Here is a 13,506-nt window from a genome sequence, read left to right on the forward strand (position 1 = left end):
GTGGATGGCAGGACCAGAACTGAAACTCGGTCCCTCCTGTTCCCAAGGCCGGGGCTCTCTTCACATACTGCCCACCTCTCCCTGATCCTAAGTTCTGAGTGGGGAACCCAGGAGGAGGTATTGACCTCTGATAGGTGAACACGTCCTCCTTTGCACAGAGGGAAGGTGGGGAGGATGGGTGCAGATGCAGGAAGGTTTGCTGAATTGGGGGAGGGAAATATCTCTCAATTGGGGGGAAGGCTAATACCACCCTTAGAGCCCAGTAACCCTTCTTAGACCCCATATTTCAGAAACCAGCTCTAGCTGAACTCCAGATTTATCTCTTTCCATGGGACAAGGAAATTTACCCACTCAGAGCCATGCTTTCCCTTCTAGAACATGCTGTGGTGCCTGGGACCCCAGAATCCAGCATCTGTGTGGGCCTCCTTCTGAGGCCCAATCTCACCCCTGGTCTGAGGGGTGGCAAAGGGGCAGCTGCTTGCAGGGAGTATAGACAGAGCATGGATGTGAGGTCTGAGCTGTTCCATTTTCTACAGTCAACGAACAGGTGCAGGAGGCTCTTCACTCTGTGGATTTGCTGGGGAAGAGGACAGGTTGGGGAGGGGGAGCAGAGCAAAAGCCTTCATTTATAAAATTTTCCCTCAGGCCCTACAAAAGTTAGGAATGGGCTGGTTAAGGCAGTTGCCAGCTACTGGCTTCTACTTGTTCTGGGGATAAGAGGTAAGTCCTCTGTTCGTACTGAGGGATGTGGAGGACTTAGAAGACTGGAAGAGTAAACTGAGTAGAGAAAAGTAGATCATGGGGCAGTATGGAGGGCACTGTTAAAGGAGGAAGCACACCTGTTTATGTTACTGTGTCAGGTGGGTTCCCCCAGTCAAAGAAGTGAGTGCAAGTAGGCCATCCGGGGATGTCCCCAGGAAACAAGGGTAGGGGATAGGGAAGTGAGACAGGAGGGAAGGCAGCCAATGGAGGGCCTGTTACACAGCAGGTTACCACTGTGGGCAACTGGGGCTCAGTCCTGCTGAGGATCTCTGGGAGCTAGCGTACGACTCACCTCAGGGTTGTCCTCTACCAAGGGGGGTGTATAGAACACCAGCCTCATGGTTACCCACTCAAGGGCGTACACACCAACTTCCACTAGTCATTGAGGGGCTATGTTAACTCTAGTATTTTTGGCATACTGTGTGCTCTGGTAGGCTCAGGCTACTAGAGAAAGCCCTCGGGCAGGTGGAAAGTGCATGGTTGGACATTGCAGTGGCAAGGTCTGAGGGACTGTGGGCAGGGAACCCTCAGTGACTGTTCCATGTAGATACGACTGTTATTATCATCCTCATTTTGCATGTGAGAAAACAGAGGAACAGAAAGGGCAAATAGCTTCCCATAGTTACCCAGACTGGAAATAACGGAACTGGTATAGAAGAAAGAAAAGAGAGCCGAAAACATTGGCCTTAAGCAAGGGTTTGGAAGGACCAGAAAACCTACCCTCACCAATTAGCAGACAGTTCAAAGAGGGGATTTTTAATCTCTTCAGAGTCTTATTGTCAGGCCCCACTCACAGTTGTAGAGGACAGGAAGTTGTATAACACTGGAATATTGGCTCAGAAAGCCCATTCTGCTCAGTTGAGTGGGTTAAATGTGAGAAAAGACAGATGTTCTGGGCCAGTTGAACCGGGAGCAGAATGACAGCTTGGAAGAGAGCATTCCACATGCAGCTTTTCTCAGGTGCTGAGAGACCTCTTTCCTTTTGTTCTGCAGTGAGTGCCAGGAACAGGAAGTGTGGTTGTGGAGGTGAAGATGAATGGATAGAACGGCGTTTTAACTGTTAACATTGATGTTTTCATGCCCTGAGCCTTGTTTTGCCTTTGTGTGCAGCTGACAGTTGGTTATGAGGGGCCAGCTCTGCAGTGGCCTATCCGGAGGGCCCTGGAATATTCCTCAAGACCCTCATGAAAGGTCATGATACCTGTCTATTAAATCCAGCCTTGGCTTCCCTAACCTGGTTTATCTGAGTTTAAGAGCAGAACTATTAAAACTTAAGGGTTGAAATGTCTCCAGTCCCTTTTTCATTGTTACTGGTCTGACCTGCTCTATCAGCTTGAAGAGTAAACATGATGACATGGCTTTTATTTTTCACGCAGGCCCCCACCTGCTTTATTATCATTAAGTCCAATGTCTTCCTCTTGAGGCTTCACCCTCCCCACCCCTAATCACAACTGTCCAGAAGCCTGGAGCTTCTCAGTCCAATAAGATCAATATCCCATTGCTATTGTCTCTTGCAGCTATATGATGTCACTGTTGAAGAGGGGCCTGCATAGTCTCACAGTTTGAGGGATGCAGCTTTTCTGCCATAACCTACTCAGGTCACATTAGATCCCCATGTTGGGTCACACTCCTGTGCTCAGCCATTAGTCTCCCAAAGCACAACCGCTGTGCCAGCCTGTGTTAAAACCATTCCCTTCTTTTTTTTTTTTTTTTTTTTTTTTGCTGAGGAAGACTGTCTCTGAGCTAACATCCATTGCCAATCCTCCTCCTTTTTTTTTTTCCCCCCAAAGCCCCGGTAGATAGTTGTGTGTCATAGTTGCACATCCTTCTAGTTGCTATATGTGGGACGCGGCCTCAGCATGGCCGGAGAAGCGGTGGGTCAGTGTGCGCCCAGGATCCGAACCCAGGCCGCCAGTAGTGGAGTGTGTGCACTCAACCACTAGGCCACGGGGCTGGCCCAAAAACCATTCCCTTCCAAGCCTCATCCATTCTCGGTCATCAGCCTGGATCTCTGGTGCCTGGTGGCTCACCCTGGTTTACCGGTTGGAGAGCAAGAGGTAGACAATTGGTTTCTTCCTTTTCAGAAAGCCCTGGCTCCCTATTCTAATTGGTCCACCTCTTCTCCAGCCAGATCTGCACTCCACTTAACTAAGAATTTGCTTTTGAGGGACTTTTTGTCCGGACAAAGAAAGTCTGCTGTACCATACCAGTCACCTTATTACTGAACAGTTACCCCCTTAGACTTGGTTTCCTTGGAGCTCAGTGAAAGCATGGGGGCTATGAGTACAGGTTTGAGAGTCAGACCGAGGCTTGATCCCAAGTCTGTGACCTTGGACAATTATTTACCTTGGTGAGCCTCAGTTTCTTCATCTGTCAAGTGGAATAATGCTAACACCTGCCCTAGAAATGCAATGCTAAAGCACTCTGTGCAGGGCCTGGCATATTATAAGTACTCAACAAATGTTTATTACTCCTGCTATTATTATTATAGTAATGGTAATATTGATGATAATAATAATAATAAACAAATCTAAGAAAGTTGATCTTATGACCTTTGCTTTTGCTTTTGTTAAAAGCTCACACAGTCCTTAAGTTTTGGACCACAGAGTTCATATGGAGGACTGTTTCCTTTTGGTTAATGCACTGAGTGTGTCTTCAGTTCCACAATCAAGCCATGTTTTTTCTGACACTGCCTTAGGCAGAGGGTTACTTACTGCTTTTCATCCAGACGTCACCCACCTAGCTGAACTGAATGAAATTCATTACCCTCTCCTCGCCTTCCCTGGAACCACATTGAGTTCCACTGATCTAGGCAAATGAGCTCTGAAAACTGGTTCAAGACCAATTTTCCCACTTTCGAAAATCTCAGTGAATGATGGGGGAGGGTGGATCAGTGTTAGTTAGAAGTAGTGTTGGGCCTCCAGGCTGGCCCCTGTCAGCACCTCCGCAGGTCCCCGAGGGGCAACCATTTCTCCAGGCTCCCAGAGCAAAGACTCTGGCTGCCCCCTTCCCTGGTGAAAACTGGATCCCAGCTGGAGTTACAAATGAGAGTAGATATTCTTCCTTCTTTCTGATCTTGCCCCAGCAGCCCCGAACTTCATACACAGGGAAAATGCATTCTCTGTGAAGGGTTGGAATGAATAAGATTTGGGGAAAGGTGGGTACCCTCTGGAGTAGTTGTCCTCTCATTCTCTCTCTTGTCTTGTCAGCACCGGGCGTGGAGGGGCCAGTGGAGGGGTGATCAGGTCGGCAGAAGGAGGGAGGAAAGAAAGCCGACTGATATGGAGGCTCAGACCTCTTGAGGGCCTGGTTTCCTTCACTTTCAGCCTGTGCTTTAATCTCACGGTGAGCCTCTGCCTGGAACGGATTATGAACAATGCCTCCCTTGTTCACCATGGGGGGTGTCATGTCAGGATCCCAGTCAACACTCATCAGACTGAATGGTTGAGATTAAGAGGCTGTCCAAGTTCAAATACCAGTGTATACAGGATGTTCTATTGCAATGTAATGGAGAAGCTGTGATTGAGGAGCTAGAGCAACATTTTTTTATTTGGTCCCACTTCAAATGAAGCAAGTATCTGTGATAGTAGAAAGCTGGAACCTTCCTAAACGTCTAGAATCAGGGAATTGGTTAAATAAATTGTACATCTCACAATGATGTGATGAATGTATTAAACATGATGATATCAGTATTTTTACTGGCAGGGAGAGATGTTCATGCTATACTTCTAAAGTAAGAAAAGAGCATTGGAAAAGATTGTGTACAATATAATCCTGTGTTGATTTAAAAACATGTCTAAACACATATTTATATATGTAGCTGTATGCACAGAAGACCATTAGAAAAGATATATAACAAAGTGTTAAAACAATAATTGGATTGAGGGGCCAGGCCTGTGGCCTAGTGGTTGAGTTTGGTGCACTCCACATCAGCGGCCTGGGTTTGGTTCCTGGGCACAGACCTACACCATTCTTCGGCAGCACCCACATACAAAATAGAGGAAGATTGGCACAGATGTTAGCTCAGGGTGAATCTTCCTCAGCAAAAAAAAAAAAAAAAAAAAGCAATAGTTGGATTGAAGGATGTTATTTACTTTTTTTCCTCTGTCTTGCTTGTAATTTTATTTGTTTATTTTGCTTTATTGATTTTTTTTTATATAGCCTGTTTTATAGCCCCATTTTTATTTAGCAGCCACTAAACATCAGGCATATGGTCTCCTATTGACTTCTGAAAGTAAGTAGCCTCAAGATGGGGAAACCCAGAGAGCTTAGGCCTCTTACCCAGGGTTGTAAAAGCAAGAATCCAGCTGAGTTGACCTGCCTGCCAAACCCAACTTCATTTTCCTCCCTGGGACAAGCTAGGCTAACTCAACGGTGGTGCAACTGGGGAAAAGCTGCCACCCAAAGCCTCTGACGCCCTGGGCAGACTCCAGGCTCAACCAAATGCTGACCTAGGTCAGCATTACTCCTTCCAATCCCTGTAGGCTGCTATTACGTGCTCTTTCCCGGTCAGGCTTGGTCCAGGACTGGGCTGGGCCACACCTTCAGGTGAAGCTCCCGGGTGCCTGCCCCAAGCTGGGTGAGATGGTCCAGGACTCCCAGCCTACTCTCCTATGCACAGGTAGCCCCAGCACTGCCCTGGCAACACCCTCCTGTCCATTTGTTCACATACCTGTTACCAGAGTGGGACAATATGTCAACATTAGTGTGTCTTTTGTTTTTCCCTCCTTAACTACAAATACTTTCATACTGAAGGCTGATACAAATACTGATGTGTCTCTCCCTTGTGAGAACTGCTTCCTTATAGTTTCCTTTTGGTTGTTTATTTCCAGACTGCTAGGCCTGGAAGTTTGGAGAATAGAGGGCAGCAGGTGACTGACTATTTATTTCCCTCCTGAGACCCAGATGGCTTCTGTTCCCAACCTCAGAGGTCTGGATGAGGAGGGATCAGTACTTGTCTTTGCACACAAGATCCTTGGAGTACTGATTTTCAACCTTGGCTGCATATTGGAATCACCAAGGGAGCTTTAAAAACCGTTGATGCCTGGGTCCCCTCCCAGAGGTTCTGATTTAATGGGTCTGGGGTGCAGCCTTAGCATTAGGAGTTTCAGAAGCTCCCCAAGTGATTCCAATGTGTGGCCAAGGCTGAGAACCATGCCCTAGAACACTTGACCCGCCTTACCCCATCACCTTCCCCCACAGTCCAAGGAGACAAAGTTGGTTTGGAGAAAATAGTTTTTTCTTCTTGGTCAGTGAAGCACCTCAATGAAGCAGAGTGGATTAAGCTCTTGAGAATATTTGGGGTTCTCAAGTGGCCCACTGGCAAAAGGAGTCCTCAGAAAGGCTCAGTCCATTTCTAACTCTCCCTTTCCCTTTTTGTTCAGTATGGAATCGTGCTCGATGCTGGGTCTTCCAGAACCACAGTCTATGTGTATGAGTGGCCAGCAGAGAAGGAGAATAATACTGGAGTGGTCAGTCAAACCTTCAAATGTAATGTGAAAGGTAAGACCCAGAGAGAGTCTGGGAGGCCCATAGGGAAGCTAGGGAGAGTCCTAATGTCCTCCAGAGGCTGGAGAGTTCCTGAGAAGCTACCTGGGGACAGGGAATGAGTACTGACTAGGTGCCAGGAAAATGTGAGATCTTGTGCTAGTGCTGCTACTCATCGGTGCAGTGACCTTGGGCCAGTCACTTCCCTTCTCTGGGCCTCAGTTTTCTCATCTGTAAAACATGCAGGGGAGGGCATGTCAATAACTGTGAATGGTGTGAGATTTTACCCTGCCACACTTGCATGAATGCTGGTGGAAGACACAAGATTCCTGGGTCGGAAGTGAAGGACAGTTTATTGCTCACAGTAATAGTGGTAGCCAGAGTAACAGCATTTTCTTGCACTAGTTGTCTGAGCCCCAGTTTGCACACGATGGTGTAAAGAGGGCCAGATAGTACATGCTCATGCAGTGGATTGTGTAACAGAAGAGGAACCCTGAGATTAGGGAATCTGAAACATGGATAATGGACACTGAGCATACCTGCCTTTTGCTCTGGGGTGAAACACTATCTCTTTTATGCAAACATCCCTGATGAGATAATCCAGAACAAAGGCAGTCAGTGCCTCTGCTCATAAAATCGCAGAAACATACATACAAAAATACAAAATTGTATCCCCATAGGGGAATTGTATTCCAGTTGGCTGTGTATGTCATGGGGGGAGGGGATGGAGTGGAGAGAGATAGATGAAGACAGACAATACGTAAACAAACAGGCATGGTTCTATTCCAGTAAAGCTTTATTTACAGACTCTGAAATTTCAAATTTCATGTAATTCTCAAATGTCACAAAATATTATTCTTATAATTTTTCTTCCCCACCATTTAAAAAGGTAAAAACTATCTTAGCTCACAGGCTGTATATAAAAAAGATGGTGAACTGGATTTGGCCTGTGAGCTGCCAACCCCTGAAATAGAACCTTATCAGCATCTTTAATGACCCCCTCTGCAACTCCCTGCCTCCTCCACAGCGTATCCTGAATTTTATGTTAACTGTTTCCTTGTTGTTCTTTCTAGTTTTGTCCTTGGCATTTAGTTTTTCCTGTTTTTGAAAATAAAATCAAATACATGTTTATATAAATGAAATCAAATATTTATTCTTCTGTAATTTGCTTTGTTCACTAACATTGGGTTTTTAAGATCTGTCTATGTTGATATGAACAGCAATAGCTCATTCATTTTTCCTTGTTGATGGGCATTTGTATTTCCATCATTACTAATATCTTTTCACATATTTACTACCATTTCATTTTTCTGTAAAATATATGTTCATGTTTTTTACTCATTTTTCTACTGAATTGCTTGACTTTTTCTTATTGATTCATTAGAATTCTTTATATATATTCTTAATATGAATGCTTTGCTAGTATTATTATTGTATTGTTACTAATATCCTCTCACAGTTTTTGGTTTGTCTTTTCAGTCCCTTTATGATGTCTTTTGATGACTAGAAGTTCTTAATTTTTATGTAGGTACAATTATCAGTCTTCTCCTTTAGGGTTTGCTCTTTTGTATGTTTTATTTAAGAAATCCTTCTGTATCTCGAGGTCATAAAAAGTTTTATAATTTTGCCTTTTACAATGAAGTCTTCAGTCTTTAGTCCACATAATTGAGCCCAGTTAGTGAGTGTGTGTGTGTGTGTGTGTGTGAGTGTGTGTGTGTGCGCCTTTTTAAAAGCCACCCTCTTGAGGTTGGCCCCGTGGTCCAATGGTTAAAATCGTCGTGCTCTGCTTCGGCAGCCCAGGTTCAGTTCCCAGGCACAGACCTACACCACTCATTGGCGGCCATACTGTTTTGGCGACCCATATACAAAATAGAGGAAGATTGGCACAGATGTTAGGTCAGGGCGAATCTTCCTCAAGCAAAAAGAGAAGGATTGGCAACAGATGTTAGCCCAGGGTAAATCTTCCTCAGCAAAAATAATAAATTAATTAAATAAAATAAAAGCCACCCTCTTTAGAGCATTATGATCTTTGAGTTGGTCTGGAGCTTCCCAATCAGTGTGTCCTGAATGGGTTACAGGTATACCCTCAGCCCACAGGACAACAGGTTAGAGACTCTGGAACAGTCCTCCCAGCCCCGAGCAATCGCCTTCATTTCCCTCCATCTGCTGCCCAAATATAATAATTTCTTGGGGATTATGGCATTGAAAAAGTTGGGAAGCAGAATTAGCCTTTCCCATAGGGAGGCCAAGAGTCTTCTTTGAATAACCAGGATGAGTTCTGATCTCTGCCCTTCCATGGAGGGCAGCCAAGAGCTTGCCTACTCTGGTGCCTAGATGTCACAGTTAGGTTATCTAGAAGCAGATACTGAGAAAGAGTTTGGGATGCAAGGTAGTTGTTAGAGATCCACACTTGTGGAAGGAAGGAGGAAAAAGTAGGACTGGACAGGAGAAGTCAAACTGCGGTGTAGGCCTGACAAAGCTTCAGCCAATCAGAGTTATTCTGCATTGGGTTGCAATGGCCTGAAATGGTTGGGCTGCGATACCCCGCCACCATCAATCATTGGATGTTGCCATCCTGGGAAGAGCAAGACATTGAGCAAGGCAGCTCTCTGCAACTGAGGTAAACTCTGAAGGAGCCGACAGCTGGGACAATAAGTCTTTATTTGAAGGGGAATCTATGTGGCACCGCTCTGAGCTCACCACAACAGGGGACTCGGATGTTTTCTGAGTGCTGCTTGCTTTGTTATCCACAAGAGGCAGGCAGCAGCAGACTTGCTCTGGCCTCAGCCAGAGATCCCACCCCTGGTCTCCCAACTTCTGAGCCATTTCTCCACCTCTATGCATGAAAGAGGGCAGGAGGACCCTCCCTTAGAAAAAAGAGACCACCCTCTTCAAGAAAAGAGAGGGTAGTATAGGATAGTGATTAAGACCTCACCTCATCCCTACTGTGCGAGCTCTGGAAAGTTATCTAACCTCTCTGAATCTTGATCCCCTCATCTCTTTTAAGATAAGAATCATAATAATAATACCTACCCCATAGGAATGATTTGAAGATTAAATGACATAATATATGTAAAGCAGGCAGCAAATGCCTGGCATACAGTAAGCACTCAATAAGTGTTAGCTATTATTATTCATGGAGCACCACGCTCTAGAGCTTCTGGTGGGTATTCTTGTCAAATGTTACTCTGTCCCATAGTTACAAGATCTGTCTTTAGACCCAGGAAAGAAATTCAGCCAACTCAGTCCTGATGGCCCTCTGACTGTAGGGTGAGGTGAGACTTTCATGGGGAAGACACAGGCATTCTCTCAGGGGAAGGGGCCCTTGGCCCCACCCTAGCTGTGATTTAGGGGAGGGGCAGGGTCATAGAGCCCACACCACATCCATAAATGGATCTTCCCTTCTTTGATAACAGTAGCCTTGGGGATGCAGTTATACTCTGAATGACCAGATGATCACAAACTAAAGTTCAAATTACATAGTTGCAGTTTGGCAAGTGTCATCCCCTCGAGGCCTTGTGGCTTCTCCAAGGATAATTTGAATTCCTGGTTTCTTAGTTGCAAATTTCCCCAGGACTCCTTTGCCTTGGTCAGTCTAAGGAGGTGGTGAATGCTTGCTCAACCAGCAGTGTTTCCCAGATGCCCAGGCCCTCAGAAATTTCTTTGTTGTGGCGCGGGGGCGGGGGGGGGGGGTCCCTGGTGTCTATTAGTCCTCAGATGCTGCTCTTTTCCATGAGTTCACTGAGTGCTGCCTTTGCTGCTGGTCCTGTGCTGGTGTCTGTGGCTCTGGCTGCTGGTTGTAAAGCCATCTCCTGAAGGGGCTGGTTCCCTGCATGCCCCTCATCTCTTTTGCAGTGTACAGTGCTCATACCTGCTGCTGCCTTCTCCCACAAGGGACATTCATGTTTTCCCTTTAAACTAGTGGTTAAAAAGTTTTCAAACTCCACTGGAGCCTAAACTTAACCATCTTCTCCATTGAAATACCTTAAAGAGCTGCTTCAGGGACCAGGCCACTACAATGTTGAAAAGCATCCTTCGCCCGTTGTTGACCAGACAAAGCCCCAGCTGAGGCACATGTCTTTTGCTTCTGTCCCACCTCAAGTAAGTTTTGTGCTGTCTGTCCAACCTCTCTCCCTAGATTGGAATAACACTTTTAACTCTCTTTTCTTGGGAGTGTGGATCTCAGTATCTATGAGCCTGTGCGTCCAATCTCCTTTTCCATCCAGGAGGTTTAAGGGACCTTATGCAGATAGACCCTCAGGTGACATGCTCAGATACCCCAATGCTAACATTCTATCTTGCTCCTAACCAGCCCCTACCCAGAGACCAGCTCTAGGAGAATGTATTTTGTTTGCTCCAGATTGGACTCCACATTCCCCTTAGTGTAGAGTTGCATGCTGGTTTGAAAATCTCATTGATTGATTCATTCATTCATTCATGTATTTACTAAATACTTATTAGGTGCCTGCTGTTTGCCAGGAACTGTTATTGACACTGGGAATTCTAAAGTAAACAGCAGAATTCTAAAGTTCTGCTGTTACAGAACTTACATTCTAATAAAGGAGATAGATAATAAATAAGTGGATATCTAATATGTCAGGGAAATGTGCTGTGAAGAGAAATCAAGCAAGGGAGGCGGATAGAGAGTGATCATGCTATTTGAGACAGGATCATCAGGGAAGGGCAAAGAAGGTAAGAGTTGAGCAGAGACAGAAGTGAGGTGAGAGGATAATCATGCAAACGTGTGGGGGACTACGTGCTGAGCAGACGGCGTGGCAGGGGCAAAGGCCAAAGGTGGAAGTTGCTCAGCATTTTTGAGGAAAAGCAAAGTGGCCAGTGTGCCTGGAGCAGAATGAGGAGGGGGAGGAAAGGTGAGAAATGAGACCAAAGCTGTAGCCCAGCTGGCTCACGGAGGCCTTGAGATGCAGGAAGGGATCTGACTTTTACTGAAATGAATTTTCTTCAAAGTATATTGGGAAGCCATGAGGAGAATTCTGATCGGGGAACTAACATGATATGACTTATAATTTTAACAGATCACTTGGTTGATATAGAGCACGTTGTCAAAGGGTAAGATTAGAAGCAGAGGGCCCAGGGCTCTGAGAGCAGTCCCGGTGGGAGAAGAAGTGACAGTGGTCTGGCCTACACCACTGCTTCTCAACATGGTGCGATTTTGCCCCCAGGGAACATTTGGCAATGTCTGGGGACATTTTTAATTGTCACAACTGGGGTTGGTGGTGCTGCTGGCACCTAGTGTTAGAGGCCAAGGATGCTGCTAAACCTTGTACAATGCACAGGACAGCCCCTAACAAAGAATTATCCAGCCCAAAATGTTGGTAGTGCCAAGGTTGAGAAACTCTGATCTAGACTGGTTCTGGGGAAGGGAGCGAGAAGTACTCAGGTTTGAGAAGTATTTTGAAAGTAGAGCCAACAAGCTTTTATGATAGAGTCAATGTGAAGCTGATGGTGCCTAAGCATCACTTCTGATCTGAGAAACTGTGCATGATGGTACCATTCCCTGAGAGTGGGGAGCACTGGGAGTGGAGTCAGTTAAAGGCATGACAGGGATTAAGGAATTCGGTTTTGGACATATTAAGTTGGAGATGGCTATAAATCATCTAAGTCAGGGGTCAGCAAACTTTTTCGATAAGGAGCGAGGTGATGAATATTTTTTACTTGTTGGCCATATGGCCTTTGTTGTAACTGTTCAACTCTGCCACTGCAGCATGAGAGCAGCCATAGACAATGTGCAGGCAAATTAGTAAGTATGTGTTTCAAGAAAACTTTATTTATGGACACTGTACATGCCTAATGGGCTATAGCTTAAGGACAAAAAGAACTTTAAAAACATCTTAAACTGTTTTCAATAATCATACAGTTGGTGGTAGTGCTGGTATTGTTATTCCAAGACTGTTGTGTGTGGATTGTGAAATAAAGCATATGAGTTGTTAAGTTGAAGTTGCTGGAAAACAAGATTTTTAGCATAGGAAAAAAGAAGATAAAGACATAAGATCAAAGAAGTTAAGTAAAAACCCGTATTTTGAATTAGAAGTACCAATAAGAATTCATGATGTATTTTCTCTTGAAATAAAGTTTTCCCTACGTCTGTCCTCTGAAAAGACTTGGAATGAGAACCCTAGCTTCAACATTTTTGACATTAAATACCATTACTCATGGTTAAATTAGAAGGATATTGGAGATGAAATCTATATTTTTTAAGCTGATAAATAAAAGGAAAGAATCAAACACTTATCTTGCCTTCCCTGTACAAACTGTACTGTAGGGTAACCAAATGGTTAATGATGGGGAAGTTTTTCTCTTATAAAAGCATTTTAGGTAATAAGTGAAGCAAGAATGATGGAAGTAAAATATCACCATTTCATAAACTCTAATGGGCTAATGGATCCAAGCAATGATCATTGATACCTGCTAAGAGCACAAAGAGAGAAACAGTGAGACACTTGTGCCTCATATTGGAAATGCATACTCATCCTTATAGATTGTTCTCTCTAAAAAAGTTCAAACTTGCATCTGATTAATTCTCTGCATTCAGCTACCAATTTATAGGAAAAACCGGGACCAAATAACATGTTAAATGAACCGTGAGGATGCAGTCAGCAAATTCTAGGCTATGGGAAACTGCAGGACAAATGAAATTGCAAGGAAAATTTTTTTTTTAATTACAAGGAAAAAATAGAGAGGACAGAACCTATAGATTAAAAGAGACTTAAGAGATATACCAACCAACTGCAATGGATAGAATTTATTTCAAACTAGATAGAGAGAAAGAGAAAGGTGGAGGAGGGAAAGGGAGAGAAAAAATATGAATGTGGAGGAAATGTGAACCTTAACTACATATTTGATTCTATTAAGGAATTATTTTTAATTTTTATAGATATATTAATGGGACTACCGTTATGCTTCTTTAAAAGAATTCTTGTCTTTTAGTGACATACTGAAATATTTATAGAATGAAATGATACCATGTCTGCAGTTTGCTTTGTGGGGAGAGAATGGGAGAGAGTGCAGAGGCAAGAGTTGATTGATGTTGAAGCTTGGAGATGGGTGCACAGGGTTCATTACACAATTCTCCCTACTTTATTTATAATTGAAATTTCCATAATGAGAATTTCTTTTTTAAGCAGGTCTTGGTTCATTTTGTGCATCTTTGTAATTCCTTTCTTATAGATTTTGGGAGTTGACTCATCATCGTGACCAAATGGAACTTAGCGCATCCACCTATTTTCAGCCCTCAAC

The 13,506-nt window shown here is 44.4% G+C and overlaps 2 protein-coding genes across 6 annotated transcripts in view; both read left to right on the forward strand.

Annotated features, from left to right (window-relative positions):
* Window positions 1-13,506, forward strand: part of RPL14 (ribosomal protein L14) — a 169,161-nt gene that overhangs the window by 110,429 nt on the left and 45,226 nt on the right. The window lies entirely within an intron of this gene.
* ENTPD3 (ectonucleoside triphosphate diphosphohydrolase 3) overlaps window positions 1-13,506 on the forward strand; it is a 39,075-nt gene that overhangs the window by 6,614 nt on the left and 18,955 nt on the right. For all 5 annotated transcript variants that reach the window (XM_058555501.1, XM_058555499.1, XM_058555500.1 and 2 more), the window contains exon 4: window positions 6,147-6,264. In XM_058555501.1, coding sequence (XP_058411484.1) covers window positions 6,147-6,264 — 118 coding nt within the window. The remainder of the gene's footprint in view (window positions 1-6,146; window positions 6,265-13,506) is intronic.

Source organism: Diceros bicornis, chromosome 2 (genome assembly GCF_020826845.1).
Source record: "Diceros bicornis minor isolate mBicDic1 chromosome 2, mDicBic1.mat.cur, whole genome shotgun sequence".
Classification (NCBI taxonomy): domain Eukaryota; kingdom Metazoa; phylum Chordata; class Mammalia; order Perissodactyla; family Rhinocerotidae; genus Diceros; species Diceros bicornis.